At 40.6% G+C, this 17897-nt stretch overlaps 1 protein-coding gene across 4 annotated transcripts in view; it reads right to left on the reverse strand.

Moving 5' to 3' along the window:
• Positions 1 to 10379, reverse strand: part of AGFG1 (ArfGAP with FG repeats 1) — a 92439-nt gene extending 82060 nt beyond the window's left edge. For 2 of the 4 annotated variants that reach the window (XM_074298502.1, XM_074298504.1), the window contains exon 1: positions 6927 to 7405. In XM_074298502.1, the coding sequence (XP_074154603.1) occupies positions 6927 to 7093 (167 nt within the window). In that variant the 5' untranslated portion in view covers positions 7094 to 7405. Of the gene's footprint in view, positions 1 to 6926; positions 7424 to 9926; positions 10181 to 10288 lie in introns of those variants that run through there. The other 2 variants (XM_074298500.1, XM_074298501.1) reach the window with 2 other exon arrangements.
• Positions 10380 to 17897: the final 7518 nt, after the last annotated feature.

Here is a 17897-nt window from a genome sequence, read left to right on the forward strand (position 1 = left end):
TGTTAAATATGCTGTAGCCTGTCTTCTCACCTCTCCATTGCTTTACTAGTGATGTTTTTAATTAATTCTGATGTGATAAGTATTTTACAGCCATACACACACTGGTAGAATATAGGCATAGAAAAGATGGGCAAACCGGGGAATAGCTAAAGAACTGTAATACATAAATGTAATGGAATATTATTGTCCATAAGAAATTATCAATATGATGTTCCAGATCTTTTCCAAGATGATCTACTTGATATAATCAGCAATATTAGCATATAAAACATCAGGAGGACCTCACTATCCATAGGAAATCCCTCACCTTAAATTCTGCATCACTGTAGCAAAACACCTTTGGCAAACAAATGGCTTCCCCTTTATCATCAGAGGGTTGTCGAATAAGGTTATTCCTACTTTTATAACTTTCAAAGAATCTGGAATGATCTTAACATTTATAAGGAAGCAGATGGGGAAAAGTAGACTTTGGGGTGACATTTTGCTATATGTATCAAATAAAGTTTTTTTTTTCTTATTTAAATAAGCAATACACCCAGTGAGAACTTATAATTTCTTTCAGTCAATTTGAATGATGAAATCAACACTTTCTATCAATGTAGGCACAGCACCCTGTATGCAACTTAAAGAAATTGCCTAAAAGCTTTTTAAAACGTTAAGTCACAACCTTATGGGGGTCGCATAACTGAATGTGGGGGTTACAAAAAAGTGCAATAAAAAAGCCTTCTTCTGAGTCCAATGACCAAAAATTAATTCAAAATCAAATGGGTAATGAATCCAAGGTCTTTTTGGCAGTACTTGCCCATGTTGCATTGTGCAACTTCTCTGCAGCCTGGGTTCCAAATACACACTGCACTGCACATGCACAAACTGCCAGCAACACCTGGGCTTAGACTCCAGACTGGGCCGAGTAACAATTTCTCAAGCAAAGTGGAGTCATGAGTGGTAACAGTCTATGAGGCTCCTGGCCTAGAGCACTGAGAAGAAAGGGGAATAAGCAATACTACAATATGTCTGAGAGGTAGGGATGTTAACCCTGTTTTGCAGAAGACAAAATTGAGGCAGAGATAAAGTGACTTGTCTAAGTTCATAAAGCTGCTAAGTATTTTAGGTCAAATTTGAACTTGAGTCTTCTTGATTCCAGGCCCAACACTCTACTCACTGAAGTTGACTGACTTACCTAACAAGGTCACACTGTTACTGTCAATGAATCACATCTAAAAAAAAAAATTTTAATCCCTCCCGCTTAAAACAAACTTCAATGATAAATATCTCCCCACCCAGGCCTTGGTCTTCCTGAAAACATAATTTTTTGTCTTAAAATTTGTATCCCCAGTTCTTGACACAACAAATGATTTTTTTCTTGATTCATTTTTTATTCAATTTGCAACCATTTACATTGGGGGGGAAGGACAAGTAAGTGGGTATATGTTACTTTTTATCTCATCTATCTGGAGCATTAGGAGGAGATTGAGGGAATTGCCCATGTATTCACAGGTAATTCCCTAACTACCAGTCCTAAACCCAAATTATCCTCCCCCCCCCCCCCCCCCGCTGGGGTTAAGTGACTTGCCCAGGGTCACACAGCTAGGAAGTGTCTGAGACCATATTTGAACTCGGGTCCTCCTGAATTCAAGGCTGATGCTCTATCCACTGCGCCATCTAGCTAGCTACCCCAACCCAAATTATTTTCTACCAAAATATGCCAAGGGATCTTTCTATTACTGCAAATCATAAACTGATTTTTTCCTAAGAGTCCCCCAACAATTTTGCTTTTCTCAGTAAATTCTTCAAATGACAACCATTTATCTACCACATGCTAGACACTATGTAAATTGCTGGGGACACAAAGAAAAAACAGTCTCTGCCCTAAAAAGCTTACATTCTAATGAGGAACTACATATATATATAAATGAATCCCTACAAAATCCTTAATAGATGTAATGAACCCCAGAGAAGACAAGAGGAGGTGAAGGGGAAGGAGCTGAATCCTGAAAAGATCCAAAAGTGAGATCTAACAAGAGTATATTCCAAGCATGAGAGATAGCAAGTCAAAGGTTTGGAGAATGCAGAGAACATGTCATGTGCAAGGAATAAGGAAATAGGCCAATCTAATTGGACTGTGATAAAATGTGGAGAACAAGCAATGGGAAAACTGGAAAGGTAGGAAGGGGCTAGGTTATAATTTTTTGTATGACAAAGGATGCTATTCAATCCTAGGGACTACCACTAGTCTTTTACTGAGTAAGGGGGTAACATTGGTGATTTTGTAAAAGATAAACTGAGTGGGAAGAGGCTTGAAACTAGAAGACCAATCAGGAGGTTTTTATAGCAAAAGAAGAATGTGGTAGTTGTATGATCAGAAGAGGAGAAAAGATGTGGGAGATATTATAAAGATAGAAATGATTGTGAGATGGACTGAGGAGTAAGAGTTAAAAGCAAAGGTTGTGAACCTGGGTAACTGGAAGGATGGTGACAACACTGATAATAATGACAAAAGAATCCTGGTTTTTGAAATGTTGAGTTTGAGATACATAAGGGACATCCAATTTAAAACACTGCGACTGATAATGCGGTTCAGATTGAAGATGAGGAGAGACTAAAACTCAATATATATACATCTAGAAATCATTAGCATAAACAGGAGCTGATGAGATAGTATAAAGAAAGAGGACTCAGGTCAGAGACAGGGAATATATGTCAGATACAAGAAGGAGGCTCAAAAGGAGCAGTCAGGGATGCAAATGGACAATCAAGACAGAACTAGAAGAAAGTGATCAAGAGAGTCAAATGCTGCATAAGTTAAGAACTGAAATTGAGAAAAGACAATTAGAATTGGCAATCAATAATGTTGAAGAAAGTAGCTTCAGAAAAATGAAGTCTGAAGCCAGCTTGAAGAAAGTTTAGAAGAGAACAAGAGGAGAAATGGAGGCAATTCAGCATACATAGATTTATGAAGGAACTTAGTTGAAGAAGAGAAGACACATAAGATAATAATCAGAAAGGATGAGAAGATCTAGTGAGTTTTTTAATAAATGAGTTTAGGGCAGTTAGGTAGCTCAGCAGATAGAAGGACCTTAATTTAACTCCAACCTCAGATGCTTGGCACTTACTAGCTGTGTGACCCTGGGAAAGTCACTTAACTGACTTGCCAAAAAAAAAAAAAGAAGAAGAAGCATGGGCACGTTCATAAGCAACAAAAGAAACCAGTAAAAAAGATTCAAAATTACTCAATATTGAAAAAATATTCTGTATCACTATAGATTAGAGAAATGCAAATTAAAACAACTCTGAGATAACACCTCACACTTCTCAAATTGGCTAAAATGACAGGAAAATAATGATAAATGTTGGAGAGGATGTGAGAAAACTGGGACACTAATGCATTGTTGATGGAGTTGTGAAGCGATTCAAACATTCTGAAGAAAAATCTAGAACTATGTCCAAAGAGCTATCAAACTGTGCATACCCTCTGACCCAGCAGTGCCATTAATGGGTCTTTATTCCAAGGAAATCATAAAGGTAGGAAAAAGATCCACATGTACACAAATGTTTATAGTGGCACTTTCTGTGGTAGCAAAGAATTGGAAAATGAGTAAATACCCATCAGCTGGGGAATAGATGAACAAGTTGTGGTATATGAAGGTAATAGAATGTTACTGTTCTTTAAAAAAAAAAAAAACTGATTTTTGAAAGGCTTGGAAAGATTTACTTGAACTAATGTTGAGGGAAACAAGTAGAACTAGGAATAAATTTACAGCAAGAATGTGCGATGATCAACTATAAAAGACTTGGTTCTTCTTAGTGGTTCAGTAATCCAAAGCAATCCCAATACAGTTGACAGAAAATTCCAACTGCATCCAAAAAAAGAACTAAGGAGACAGAAGATTTACTGAATGTAAATCAACACATGCCATGTTCACTTCTCTTTTGTTTTTTTTTTTCCTCTCTCTCATGGTTTTTCCCTTTTGCGTTGCTTTTTCACTCCCAAAATGATAAATAAAGTAATGTGTTAAAATAGAGAAAAATTATTCACTATTGTTAATCTATAAATAGAGACATTGGAAATGACAGGAAAGACAGTTTTCTAAAGAATGGAGATGTATATTGAGACTTAGCAAGAAGTATTTGTTCACTGAGAATGGACTTTTTATTTTCATATATATATAGTATAAGGCTAGGTTATCAATGGGAAGAGTGGGGTGAGGAGGTATAGGAGACCTGGAAGAGAAAAATTTTACAAGCTACCTTGGTCAATGGGATACTGAACTAATATGAGAAAAAAGGCCTGCTCTTTATCAGTGAGAAGCCAGTGAGCTTAGTTAACAAAAAGCTGTAGTAGACCCAGTCAGCAAAGTTTCATTACTTTCTCTAGCTCTGCTCAGTAGATGAGTAGTACAAAGGAAGAAGATGGGAGTTATACCAGTATTTAAAAGTTTCAATTGAAAATTCACACACTAAACACTACTATATTTTAAGTAGCAGATTAATAGGTTTTGGAAGTTGACCTATAGGCCAAAAGAAAAAAACAAAACAAAAAAACCCCTATATTTGAAGTTACATTAGCGTATTTCCTCTGGAAATTTCTGGTTCACACTAGTTCATGTGTTCTTACATTAGCAGAAACTGTGCCATATTACTGATTTTTTTTTAATTTGCAAGAGAAATTGAAGTTAAAATTTTTAAACTAGTTTGTAGCACATATCTCTAAGTAGAAAAAGTAATTTCTGCTGCATGTTTTAAGGTTTTATAAACATGGTGAGATAACATTAAAACTAGATGTTTGGGGCAGCTAGGTGGCATAGTGGATAGAGCACCAGCCCTGAAGTCAGAAGGACCTGAGTTCAAAAAGGGCCTCAAACATGTAACACTTGCTAGCTGTGGGACCCTGGTCAAGTCATTTAACCCCAAATGCTTGGGGGGGGGGGATTCTCTTCCAAGAAATGCCTCAACAAGAGAATGCCTCTCTAGCCCCAGTTGCACAGTCAAAACTGGATGCTTAAAATTCTTACATATATTCCACAAACCAGCTCCATCTGAACTTCAGGCAAAAAGACATTTCTAAATATAAATCTCCCTCTCTGGTTGGCTAGCATGTCCCTTAAACCTATTTTAGATGTCTAATAATTAGAAGCATTTGTAACGCTTAATGATTTATAGTTTGCAAAGTGCTTTATAATTATTTTATCCTCAGAACTTGGGAGATGGGTGCATTCTCATCTTCATTTTACAGATGTGAAGAAACTGAGGCAGACAGAGGTAAATCCTTTGGCAAGGGTAGCTAGGAGAAAAATTGATTTAAAATCAAGACCTGTGTGTAATTCCTTCCTGAAATACTTATTAGATGTGGCAAGTCACTTAACAGCTCTCAGATTCCATTTCTTTACCTGTAAAATGAGGAAAGTGGACAAAGACAGACTCTAAGGTACTTTCCAGTTCAAAATCTATGCTACTTATGAATTCAGTTTTCCATATGTAAGCAAAGATACAAGATATCTTTGCAAAAAAAAAGTAAAAGTCAACAGGAAGGGCCAAAATTTGTCTCTGATCGTTTTACAAAAAGGACCCTGTTCTAAGTAAACTCAATAATGAACTAATTTATTCAGTTTACTTAAAAGGTTAATGTTATACTGTACAAAAAAAAAAAAAAATCTTCAATTCTGCAAGAATATGGTTATTCTAAGGATCAGAAGTCGACTCCAGAAAGCCATTATTCTCAATTGCATAATTTATTACTTCATTAAAACCATGTTAAATATTTCAAATTATGTTGAAATTTCCATTTTCTTTTCAATAATAAAACTATCCTCGGGGACTACCTTTTTGCAATTATTTCATACATGTACCTAAGAATGAGACCGTTCAATTGAAGTCCCAAGTCCATGTAAGAGTCAAACATGAGGAGGTAATAACTAAATTCTTTCATTGTACTGCAATCTCCTCGAGTATTTTCTTGAAATAACTGGAATCTGGGAAGTTTGAAAATATTTAAGATTTCTATTCTTTCTATTCATTGTAACAAGATCCAAACAGATGCATTTTTTTCTACTATAGATATTTTTAAAAGCTTTATTATAGAAACAAAAAAAAATATGACAAGTTCAGTCGCTTTTAATATATTCTAAGAGTTTGAAATTGACTTCGAAGATTTTGTATGGCCAAATAAATTTAAAAGCTGGGACTCCGAGACTTTAAAGTTACCGCTGAGTAACCTCGGGGCAAGTCCTAACCTCTCTCCCACTTCCAGTTCAGTCACAAATGAGGGGGAAGAAGCCGATAATGAGGTCCATTTCAGCGATCATGGATCATTCAAGAACAAGCCCACGCTCCCGCCGTAATTCCGCTGTATAAGACCCAAAGGGTCGTGACCCCTCCCCCAACCTCCCCACAGGTAAAACTATCCTTTTTTTTTTTTTCACCTAGCTGTTCGGCTGATTCAAGACCACAGAGTTCCAGTGAGATGGGGTGGGGGTGAGGGAGACCCGCGTTTCTAACCCAGCCTTCCCTAAAACGGTTATTCCATGCATGAATCGCATCTTTTGCCTCCATATTTATCCTGCGATCCAGGGTTTGGAAGAGATCACGTCTCTGGCAATCACTCTGGCTCCAGAGTAACTGACGAGCCTGAGGAGTGTGGTTTCCGAGACGGATCCCGGCTTCCACAGCCCTTCCCGAAAATTTCTGCCATCTCCCAACTGAGAGCGGCTCGCCCGCCCGTTGTCGTCGCCCGGTCTTTTTCACGAGTTTCACCAAACGCCACCAAGGGGCTCAACGCCCGGCCAGACTCCCCGCGAGCTCGCCGCAAAAACTTTCGCCCCGGGGTGTCTGAGGCGGAAGATGAGGGTCAAGTGCACCCACGCCGTGCCGGCCCCCCGCGGCAGGTGCCTCTCCCCTCCCCCCGCCCGGCCCGCGCCCCCGGCACTCACAGGCTGCCGGAGCAGGACGTGCACACGAAGGAGCCCACGGTCATGTTAACGTAGGTGGGGCCCCGCTGGTCGCAGTCGAAGCACTTGCGGTTGTGCGCGAGGCCGGTCATTTCCCGCAGCATCTTCAGGTGCTTCTCCTCCTGCTTCCGCTTCGCACTGGCCGCCATGGCCGCGGAGGGAGGAAAAGAGGGGAGGGAGCCGGGCGGCGCAGCGCCCGGACCCCGCACCGCGCAACGCCCGCTCGCTCGCTCGCTCGCTCCTCGGCCGCCCGTCAGCCGCCGAGCTCAGGCACCCCGGCTCGGCCCGGCCCCAGCCCTAGGGCCGCCCGCTGCAGCCTCAGAGCGCGGCCTCGCTAGGCGACCCAGACCGGCCGACTCGCAACGAGCGCCGCCGCCGCCTCTGCTCTGCCTCTGTCCCCGAAGCAGCCGCCGCCGCCGCCGCCGCCACCACCACAGGGACCACAGCCGCTGCCGCCGCCACCACCTTCCCGACTTCTCCTGAGGGGAAAAGACAAGGAAGGGGAACGGCCAAGAGGAGGCCCGCCCCGGGGCGGCCGCAGGCCAAGTGTCCGCCTGCGCCCTCGCCTGGACGGGAGGAGTCACTGCAAGCAACGTGCGCGCACCAAGGAGGGGGCGTGCCCAGCTTGGGCTCCTTTCCTCTGCGAATGCTTCCCACAACGTCCAGCCTGGGGCGGCTTGGAGCGCACGGGGCGCCGCAGCGGGACCCCGTCCAGCCGGGCTGTGCGTGCCCAGCATTTACCCTGCGGTCGTTCGGGAAGGTCCCACTCCCCCAGGCCCCACGTGGGCTTCTCTCGGCAGAGTACTGCACTGGTCTGCCACGTCCTTCTCCAGCTCGTTGGACAGATGGGGAAACTGAGGCAAGCGGGGTGAAGTGGCCTGCCCAGGGTCACACGGCTAGTAAATGTCTCAGGTCTCCCGACTCCAGCCAGCCATCTCGCTACCCCCGGCCCCTAATACAGCTCTACTTCAAGCCCAGGTCGTTAACCAATTGATGCACTTTGAGCTTAATAGCTCATTAATTAATTGATTTTGAGCTTGATGGCTCCTAAATGCTAACTAGCCCTCCCTCCCTTTCTTCTCTCCTCCTTTCCTTCTCTCCCTTTTTCCTTCCTTTCTCCCTCTTTCCCTCCCTTTTCTCCTTCACTCCCTCCCTTTCTTTTTTCTTCTCTCCTCCTTTCCTTCTCTCCCTTTTTCCTTCCTTTCTCCCTCTTTCCCTCCCTTTTCTCCTTCACTCCCTCCCTTTTTTCTTCTCTCCTCCTTTCCTTCTCTCCCTTTTTCCTTCCTTTCTCCCTCTTTCCCTCCCTTTTCTCCTTCACTCCCTCCCTTTTTTCTTCTCTCCTCCTTTCCTTCTCTCCCTTATTTCCTTTCTTTTTCTCTTTCCCTCCCTTTTCTCCTTCACTCCCTCCCTTTCTTTTTTCTTCTTTCCTCCTTTCCTTCTCTCCCCTTTTCCTTCCTTTCTCCCTCTTTCCCTCCCTTTTCTCCTTCACTCCCTCCCTTTTTTCTTCTCTCCTCCTTTCCTTCTCTCCCTTTTTCCTTCCTTTCTTTCCCTCCCTTTTCTCCTTCACTCCCTCCCTTTTTTCTTCTTTCTTCCTTTCCTTCTCTCCCTTTTTCCTTCCTTTCTCCCTCTTTCCCTCCCTTTTCTCCTTCACTCCCTCCCTTTTTTCTTCTCTCCTCCTTTCCTTCTCTCCCCTTTTCCTTCCTTTCTCCCTCTTTCCCTCCCTTTTCTCCTTCACTCCCTCCCTTTTTTCTTCTTTCTTCCTTTCCTTCTCTCCCTTTTTCCTTCCTTTCTCCCTCTTTCCCTCCCTTTTCTCCTTCACTCCCTCCCTTTTTTCTTCTTTCTTCCTTTCTTTCTCTCCCTTTTTCCTTCCTTTCTCCCTCTTTCCCTCCCTTTTCTCCTTCACTCCCTCCCTTTTTTCTTCTTTCTTCCTTTCCTTCTCTCCCTTTTTCCTTCCTTTCTCCCTCTTTCCCTCCCTTTTCTCCTTCACTCCCTCCCTTTCTTTTTTCTTCTTTCTTCCTTTCCTTCTCTCCCTTATTTCCTTTCTTTTTCTCTTTCCCTCCCTTTTCTCCTTCACTCCCTCCCTTTCTTTTTTCTTCTTTCCTCCTTTCTTTCTCTTTTTTCCTTCCTTTCTTTCCCTCCCTTTTCTCCTTCCCTTTCTTTTTTCTTCTTTCCTCCTTTCCTTCTCTCCCTTTTTCCTTCCTTTCTCTCTTTCCCTCCCTTTTCTCCTTCACTCCTTCCCTTCCTTTTTTCTTCTTTCCTCCTTTCCTTCTCTCCCTTATTTCCTTTCTTTCTCTCTCTTTCCCTCCCTTTTTTCCCTTCACTTCTTCCCTTCCTTTTTTCCTTCTTCCCTCCCTTCCTCCCTCTCTTTCCCTTCCTTCTCACTTTATTCCTCTCTCCCTTCCTTTGTTCCTTCCCTCTCTTTCTTACTCCCTTTTTTTTCCTCCCTCCCACCCTCTCTTCCTCCTTTTCTCCCTTCTTCTATCTCCCTTCATTCCCATCTTTCCTTTCCCACTCCCCTCTACCTCCCTTCTTACTTCCGATCATCTGTTTCTTTCTTCCTGCTCAAAATCTTTGGTTTATAAACATGGTGGCATCTATGTTACCTGGCATTTTCACAAACTCACTCTGACCAACAAGAACTATCATTTTAACCTTTGCAATCTCTCTCCCACTTGTCCCCTCCATCTCATTCCCACAGGCCACCCTCAGCACCACCCACCTAAAACTCTGCCACTGCCTCTTACCTGATCTTCCTGACTTCTTGTCTAAGTTCTTAGCACAGTGCCTGGCAATGCTGCTTCTCTTCCCCTCTTCATATGTTCCTCATCTACTACTCTGGTTTTTAATTACTGTCAAATTAATCTCCCTTTTACTGACATAGATCTGATGTCTCATTGGTCTGCTATTGGCTCCTGGTTTACACTCAACCTGGCAATCGAGGCCTCTGACAAATTTGGAACCACTTTATCTTTTCAGCTTTACCTTAGCCTATGATTTCCTTCTTTCATGCCTTTTGTCATGCTGTGCCTTATGATTTTGCACATTCTCCACCTGTTGTAACCTTACAGGTCCTTTAAGGCCATGCTCAAATGCATTATCTTCCTGGAAGTCTTTCTTGGTCCTCCATCAATCAGATAGACCTCACAAAGCATCCGGTTTGCACTTCTTTATGCACTTGCCATCTGTCATAGCATTTCAGATTTCAAAGGAACCTGAGGTCAGCTGGCTCATCCAACCTGAATAAAGAATAGGAACTTCTAAATAGGAAACCCCTCTCCAATTTACTTGACAAAATTAACACCCAACTTTTGCTTATATACATCCAGGAATCAGAAACTCATTACCTCCCAAAGCAGTCTTTTCCATTTTTCTGCAACTGTAAATGTTAAGATATTATTTCTTTTATTAAACTAAAGTCTGCCTTTCAGCAATTACCTCCCCTCTCAATCTCTCCCCATCCCCCCCATCAAATTGCTCCAATCTCTGTCTCCTGGGGCCAACCAAAGCAAAATCGGCTTTTCTTCTACAAGGAAGTCCTCCAAATGCTAAAAGACAGCTCTCATCTTGAACCCCAGTTGTAGACTAAGGAGCTCCATGACAACTGGGGCTGGGCCTTATTTAATCATAGTGGGCCTTTCCACCAACCCAGCACAGAACAATGCTCTGCACACAAACAAGTGCCTAATAAATGTTCTCTGAAGTTAAACCCTCAGGTTCCCAGTGGAAATGATTGAATAAATGTCTTACTACACCTTGTGATCAAAATGTTACCTTTAGTTGAAATAGAGACACAGAGGGGAGGGGGGTAAGGAAGGAGGGAGGGAGAAAGGAAGGGAGGAGAAGAGAGAGAAGAAGAGAGGGAAGAAAGGAAGAGAGAGAGAGAGAGAGAGAGAGAGAGAGAGAGAGAGAGAGAGAGAGAGAGAGAGAGAGGACAAGAAGAAGAAGTAGGAGGAAGAAGGTTGGAAGGCACTGAGAGACAGAGACAAACAGACAGAAATTTGTAATAGGTTGAAATGAAGAATTCTTGTTTACCTGGGGTTTAACTCCTCATGGAGCTTACTCAGTTACTCAGGTAACTGCCACACAGATATCTAATATATATATATATATATATATATATATATATATATATATATCCCAATTCAACAAACCTTTCTAAATGTCTTCTATGTGCAAAACACCAGAGAGGCAAAGTGCCTGCCTTCAAAGAGCTTACCCTGAAGGAGGAGAGTGGATGTCTTCACAAATGATCATAATACTACATAGAATGTGGTAAATCTTTAAGACAAGCTACTAGGGCTTGCATCAGCAGGAAACAGCTATTTATGCAAACAGCATGTGTTTGGTTTTTGTTTGTTTTTGTGGCAAAGAGGGAGAAAGGAAAGTGTTTTGGTACCATCCGCGTGCCTGCATGATCCTTAGGACACTCCGACTTCATACTGTACTCTAGTGGCTCCCATGGCTAAAATGCTCTTTCCTCCTCATCCTCATCTCAGCCTCCCTGTATCTCTGGTTTCCTTCACAATTTACTTCAAATCCCACTTTCTCCATGAGACCCTTCCCAGTCTATCTGGATTTCTCCTTCCCCTACTCTTATGATTACCTTCCATTTACTCTGTATCTATCTTGCATGTTTGTGTTGTCACTCCCATTATAATGTGAGAAGTAAAACTTTGTTTTTCTTTCTTTTCTCCATGCTTATCACAGAGCCTAGCACATAGTAAGTGCTTAATCGATGCTTGTGACTCACTGAATGATTTCAAGACAAATGTCTACTTCATTAACCACAAAGGGAATACTATATTGACTCCACATATGGAGTAGATGCAAGCTTTGTTTGCTTTTTTCTTTTCTTTTCTTTTGACAGGATAACTCAGTTGGTATGTGGGGAGAATGCAAGAGAGATCAGCAAGCTACATTTTGGCAAATTATTTAACAAATTTTCTCATGTCACTACTGTGAGAAAAGAGATGTAGAGCAGACAATAGTGCAGTCAGGTTTGTTCACAATGACTACTCAGTGGTTCGTAGTGCCTAGGAAGGAGATTTCCTGTGGAGCTTCCCAGGGTTGGTTTTTGTCAGTGACTTGGCAGACTTACCAGGTTTTCCCATGACATGGAGTTTGAGAGACATAGCTAGCACATCAGTTGATAGATTTAGGATTACAAAGATCTTTAATGGGAGACAGCTAGGTAAGTGGTGCAGTAGAAAACTGCTCTTGATTTAAAAAGAACGAAATTTTAATCTTCCCTCATACACATTACCCAAATGTCTCTGAGCAAATCACTTCACCTGTGCCTTGGTTTCCTCATCTGTAAAATGAATATAATAACAGCATCTCACTCATAGAGTGTTGTTCTGAGGATCAAATAAGTTAATATTTGTAAAGCACTTTGTAAATCTAAAAGTGTGCTATAAATGCTAGCTATTATTGAATGGAAAGAATCTGAATCTAATAGGAGAAGTTTAATAAAAATAAGTATAAGAATTCTAGATGGCTGAAGGAAATTTCACCATAAGTGAACAGACTAATGCAGAAACCCAGAAAGCTAATGCAAACTTAGCAACATAGCATCCAACAATTTAAATGCAGGAGTAATATTCTACCTTGGTCAGAATACACCTGGATTATTGTGTTTGGTTCTGGATACCATATTTTAGAAAGACACAGATAAACCACTAGCAATTGAAAAACAACCAGTATGGTAAAGGGGCTTCAGTCCATGTCACATGAAGATAATTTGAAGAACTGAAGAAATTTAGAAAAAAAGGAACATAGGAAAGACTAAAGGCTGTCTTTAAGATATTCAGTCTCTGTTGGATCCAAGGATCTCATCTATAAAATGAAGAGATAAGACCAAAAGACCTCTGAAGTCCCTTATAGCACGAGATTTGTGATTTGTGTATTTTTCTGTTTCATGAGGGAAGGAGTGGGTTTATTTTTTGACCCCAGAGAAAAAACCTGGGAACATTGGGTAGAAGCTGCAAAGGGGCAGATTTAGGATTGATAAAAGAAAAGACTTTCTAACAATTAGAACAATCCAAAAAATGGAACTGACTGTTTCAAGTTCCATCTCACTAGAGATATTCAAGCAAAGCCTGGATGAGTTCTTGCCAGGACTGCTATGGAGAAAATTCTTTTTCATTTAAATGTTCAAATTAAAAATTTAAAGACTCTTCCAAAATTGTGTTCTGTAACTGATTTCCAAGAGAAAAGAGCATGTTAGAAGTACAAAGAACCGAAGAAATTGTAGGTGGAGTTGATTGGGAGGGATAGCACTTTTTCCCAAGGACACAGGGTTGGATGTTAATTAACCTGGGTGCTTAACTTTAAAATCTGTTTGTCTGCCCGCTGATCAGCTCTTTTGTTAAACACATACAAGCTTGGCTGAAAACTACGACTTGTGAGGAAACAGGCAGACTTTGAAATCAGACCTCTAATGGCAAAGGTTTAAGATCTCTACAAATTCAAATAAGTCTCCTAAGTTTTCACTTCCTCAATAGGGTCCGCCTTATTGCAGAATGATGCAGACTGATCTTTGCTGAGGCCCTAGGAAACTGGTTGCCAGCTCATCCCAGGCTAACCCCACCCACATTAACTGAAAGGAACAATCCTCGGGTCATGCTTTCAGTGCAAGTTATTTCACTTCAGGGAAAGGAAATGTAACAAAGAGAGTAAGAATAGCATATGAGGTTCTGCTGTTAGGTAGTCACCAGTCCTTTCTTCCAACATAGAATGGAAGAAGTAATGAGGACTTTTTCTAATGTCTTCCTTGGATGCTAAACCATGTCATGAAGGGAACCCTGAGTTCTTGAAGTATAAGCCACTGGAGCAAAAACTCTAGCAGGTTCCACCCATCAAGCTGTCTGAAAGCATTTACTAAATTGGAAGGAAGGAAACAAGCATTTATTAAGCATCTGCTGTGTGCCAGGTGTTGTCCTAAGTACTTTACAAATAATTTCAATGTTAGCAGGATCCAGCCTCAGATTCTTAACTAGACTGGTCCAAGGGCTAGCCAAACCAAATTCATAGAAGCGAATGATCAAAGAAAAGACCAAACATTCGTGTATTTGGACCATAATTCAAGAAAAGTACTCATTAAGGGAAAGGGGAAAGGGGGTGTGATCTGTGCTGGTTAGCTGAATCACTCCCATTGATGAGCTTGCAGGTTATTGAAACTTCCTTCTTTCCTCAATTCAAAACAAACCTCTCTTTCTCTACATCTTTCTCTATCTCTTTCCTTGAATCACATATAATTTCCCTCAATACCTGGACTCCATCAGAGTCAGAAGTTGGGGGTTTGGAGGACAGAGATACTCCACTCTCAGTAATCTTCCAATCAATCTTCACTTCAGACTTCATAATGTCTAAAGTTAGCTTCAGTTAGATTGATAATAATAATAATAATACATCTGTTGACAATAAACACTAGCAACCTATGGAATGAGAGTAATAAGGCTGTGGGCTGCATTTTCCCTTTTTATTAACATTCTTTCCTGACCACAGCATGACTTCTTTAAACTCTTGGCCAACAAACCAATGTTAATTTTTATGAACAGTTCAGGTAATACAAAAGAATGTAATATTAGCAGCATTAACTTGTCCAAGCTGCTCATTTCTAAACTCTATAGCAGATTTCACGTAGTGAATATCTCAAGGCTTAGCATATAAAGTTTTTGCAAAAAAAAAAAAAAAAAAAAAAAATACATTGATGACTTAATTTTTTTTTTTTTTACTCTTTTAATAGTTTCATTCTCATCTGGTTATTTTTAACTTTGTTTCCAGGATGTTTGGGGGTTTTGGGGGTTTTTTGTTTTGTTTTGTTTTGTTTTTTTACAAGAACAGTGAGACCAAAAAAAAAAAAAAGACAAGTTAGGGAGAAAAGGACAGACAATGAAGAAACAGTCGGTGCATATTTCCTGGAAACAAAAGTGTGGTTACTGCAGACTTTAAGAAGCTGTTCACTCAGAAGATGTATGTGGCACACAGAGTGACTACACTTCAAGAAACATTTTTGAGTGGAGGGATTTTTAATTTTTTTTTTTTTAATCTTAGGACACCTTCTGGCCATCTGATAAAACCTATGGACCCATGTTCACAGTGAAATTTTTAAATACATAAAATTAAGAAGAAATTGAAGACATTGAGATGAATGTTGGAAGGGATGTGGGAAAACTGGGACATTAATACATTGTTGGTGGAGTTGTGAAAGAATCCAACCATTCTGGAGAACGATTTGGAATTATGCCCAAAAAGTTGTCAAACTGTGCATACTCTTTGATCCAAAGAAATACTGAGGAGGGGGAAAGGGACCTGTATGTGCTTTTTTCGTAGTGGCTAGAAACTGGAAGATGAATAGATGCTCATCAATTGGAGAATGGTTGGGTAAATTATGGTATATGAAGGTTATGGAATATTATTGCTCTGTAAGAAATGACCAGCAGGAGGAATACAGAGAGGCTTGGAGAGACTTAAATCAACTGATGCTGAGTGAAATGAGCAGAACCAGAAGATCACTGTACACTTCAACAACAATACTGTATGAGGATGTATTCTGATGGAAGTGGAAATCTTCAACATAAAGAAGATCCAACTCACTTCCAATTGATCAATGATGGACAGAAATAACTACACCCAGAGAAGGAACACTGGGAAGTGAATGTAAATTGTTAGCACTACTATCTATCTACCCAGGTTACTTACACCTTCGGAATCTAATACTTAACGTGCAACAAGAAAATTAGATTTACACACATATATTGTATCTAGGTTATACAGTAACACATGTAAAATGTATGATTTTGCCTGTCATGGGGGGGGGAGGGAGTGGAGGGAGGGAGGGATAATTTGGAAAAATGAATACAAGGGATAATGTTATTTAAAAAATTACTCATGCATATATACTGTCAAAAAAAATTAAAAAAAAAGAAATTGAAGACATTGAAATATAGTTATCAAAAAAAATTAAAAACAAGTTTACAGACCCCAAGTTAAAATCTCTTATTCTAGATGATGATACTATGATAATAAGTAGTATATTAGCCACTTTCCTCTAGTTGATACTAGATAAGAAAAATAAGAATCCTATTCCACTGCTATGGATCAACTGATGACTTGTTTCCTATCTAACTGAATGGTTGAACTAATGTTTTTCATATTGTTTCATGTATCTCAGTTTTCATGTATGTTCATTCAATTTACACCCCCTGTGAAAATTTTAAATGGGGATCCATGGAACTGTCTCTGTCCTCCTCAGCTACTAACACAGAGCTAGGCACAGAATAGGTGCTCAACAAAGTTTTTAGCTGGTCCTTCGGAATCCAGCAGATTGAATTGGGACTTGAGTTATCAGTGGACCAGAGAGACACTTCCGGGGTTCAGAGAGAAACCACAACAAAGAGACTTCAACTAATTCTTTTCAACTTGTTTCATACAGGTCAATATTGTCTCCCTAACTAAATTAAAAAACAAGATTGTGTATAAGCTTCTGTATCCTCTATAATACCTGCCACATATTAAGCACAAAGAAGATGCTCAATAAATATAGGCTAAAAGGAGAGAAATTCTAAAGCTCCATCAGTAGTTATCAGCAAAGGATTCTAACAAGGAAGCCCCACACCCGGCCTCCTAGCTTCATTCAGTAGGGTATTTCCATTTCGGTACCATCTGCCAGAAAGCAGACACTGTGGAATCAAAATACCTCCTGTGACAGCTTTGGTATCATAGAGAGAGCACACAGCAGAGTAAATAAGAAACTGCACCAAAGAGAAAAATGTCCTATTCAAGTTTCTTGAAATGGAACTCAAATTATTTCCAATTACTGAAAAGAGAATGAAATCTTCATCTTTTTAAAAAGGATATAGGCTAGTTGAGAAGAAAATCTTGTCTAGTTCTCAGAAAAGAAAAATCAAAGGGAACTTGCTAGAGTTTAAAAAGGCAAGATAAACCCCTGCTGTACTTATTCTATTCAAAGGAGAATTAGGATTTTTTTTAGGCTAGAGCTTTTGGGAAACACATTCTCTTTTCTTCATTTTATATTCCTCCTTGCCTGTCACAGTCAACCAGGTGGTGACTTGTTATATAACTAGGAGTGAACTGAATACAGTACCAAGTAATTCCTCTGGGCCCAATGGTCCGATTCCTGGTGAAAGTGGAATCATCATCCAACATGCACGATGCTATCTTAGGCAATAATTACACAGACATTTTCTGTTGCAGCTCTACTTCATGAAGGCTGTAGCTCTGCCCTAAATGACAGCAGGAAAGGCAAAGCGGACAGATGGTACCATTTGAGTTCTTCCTTGGCAGCCCACCCTGGAGGGCACTAAACCCTGAGATAGTCCCAATCTAGACCTAGTTAGCCTGGTGGGACTTCAAATGTAAAGTCAAAGAGTGGAGAGGTTGGGGGCGGGGAGGGAGATTGGTAGAGGGGAGAGAGGTGGTCCCCTCAGCCAAACAAACTTCAGCACAGACATCATTAAAGCTTGGACTTATGGGCAGAGATTTGGAGCTAGAAGGAATGTTCAAAGTCATTTACTCTAAACCTTCTGCCTTACAAATAAGGGAACTGAGCATTCAAGAGGCTACATGATTCATTCAGTCAGAGATTGTGACAGTGTTAGGAGTCAAACCCACACATTCTCCAACTCCAAATCGATCATTTTTTCCATTATATTCTCTCTCTGTCTCTCTGTCTTTCTCTATGTCTCTCAGTCTCTGTCTCTGCCTCTCTCTGTCTCCTTGTCTCTTTCTAATTAATTCTGTCTCTGTTTCTCTCTATTTTTGTGTCTTTCTCTGTCTTTCTGTCTCTCTCTCTCTCTCTCTCTCTCTCTCTCTCTCTCTCTCTCTCTCTATATATATATATATATATATATATATATTATATATGTCAAGGAGATCTGCTATTCCTAGTCATTTATAATTTAGTAGAGAAGTCTAAAAAGGTTCCTTGAG

Source organism: Sminthopsis crassicaudata, chromosome 3, assembly GCF_048593235.1.
Source record: "Sminthopsis crassicaudata isolate SCR6 chromosome 3, ASM4859323v1, whole genome shotgun sequence".
In the NCBI taxonomy this organism is placed as follows: Eukaryota; Metazoa; Chordata; class Mammalia; order Dasyuromorphia; family Dasyuridae; genus Sminthopsis; species Sminthopsis crassicaudata.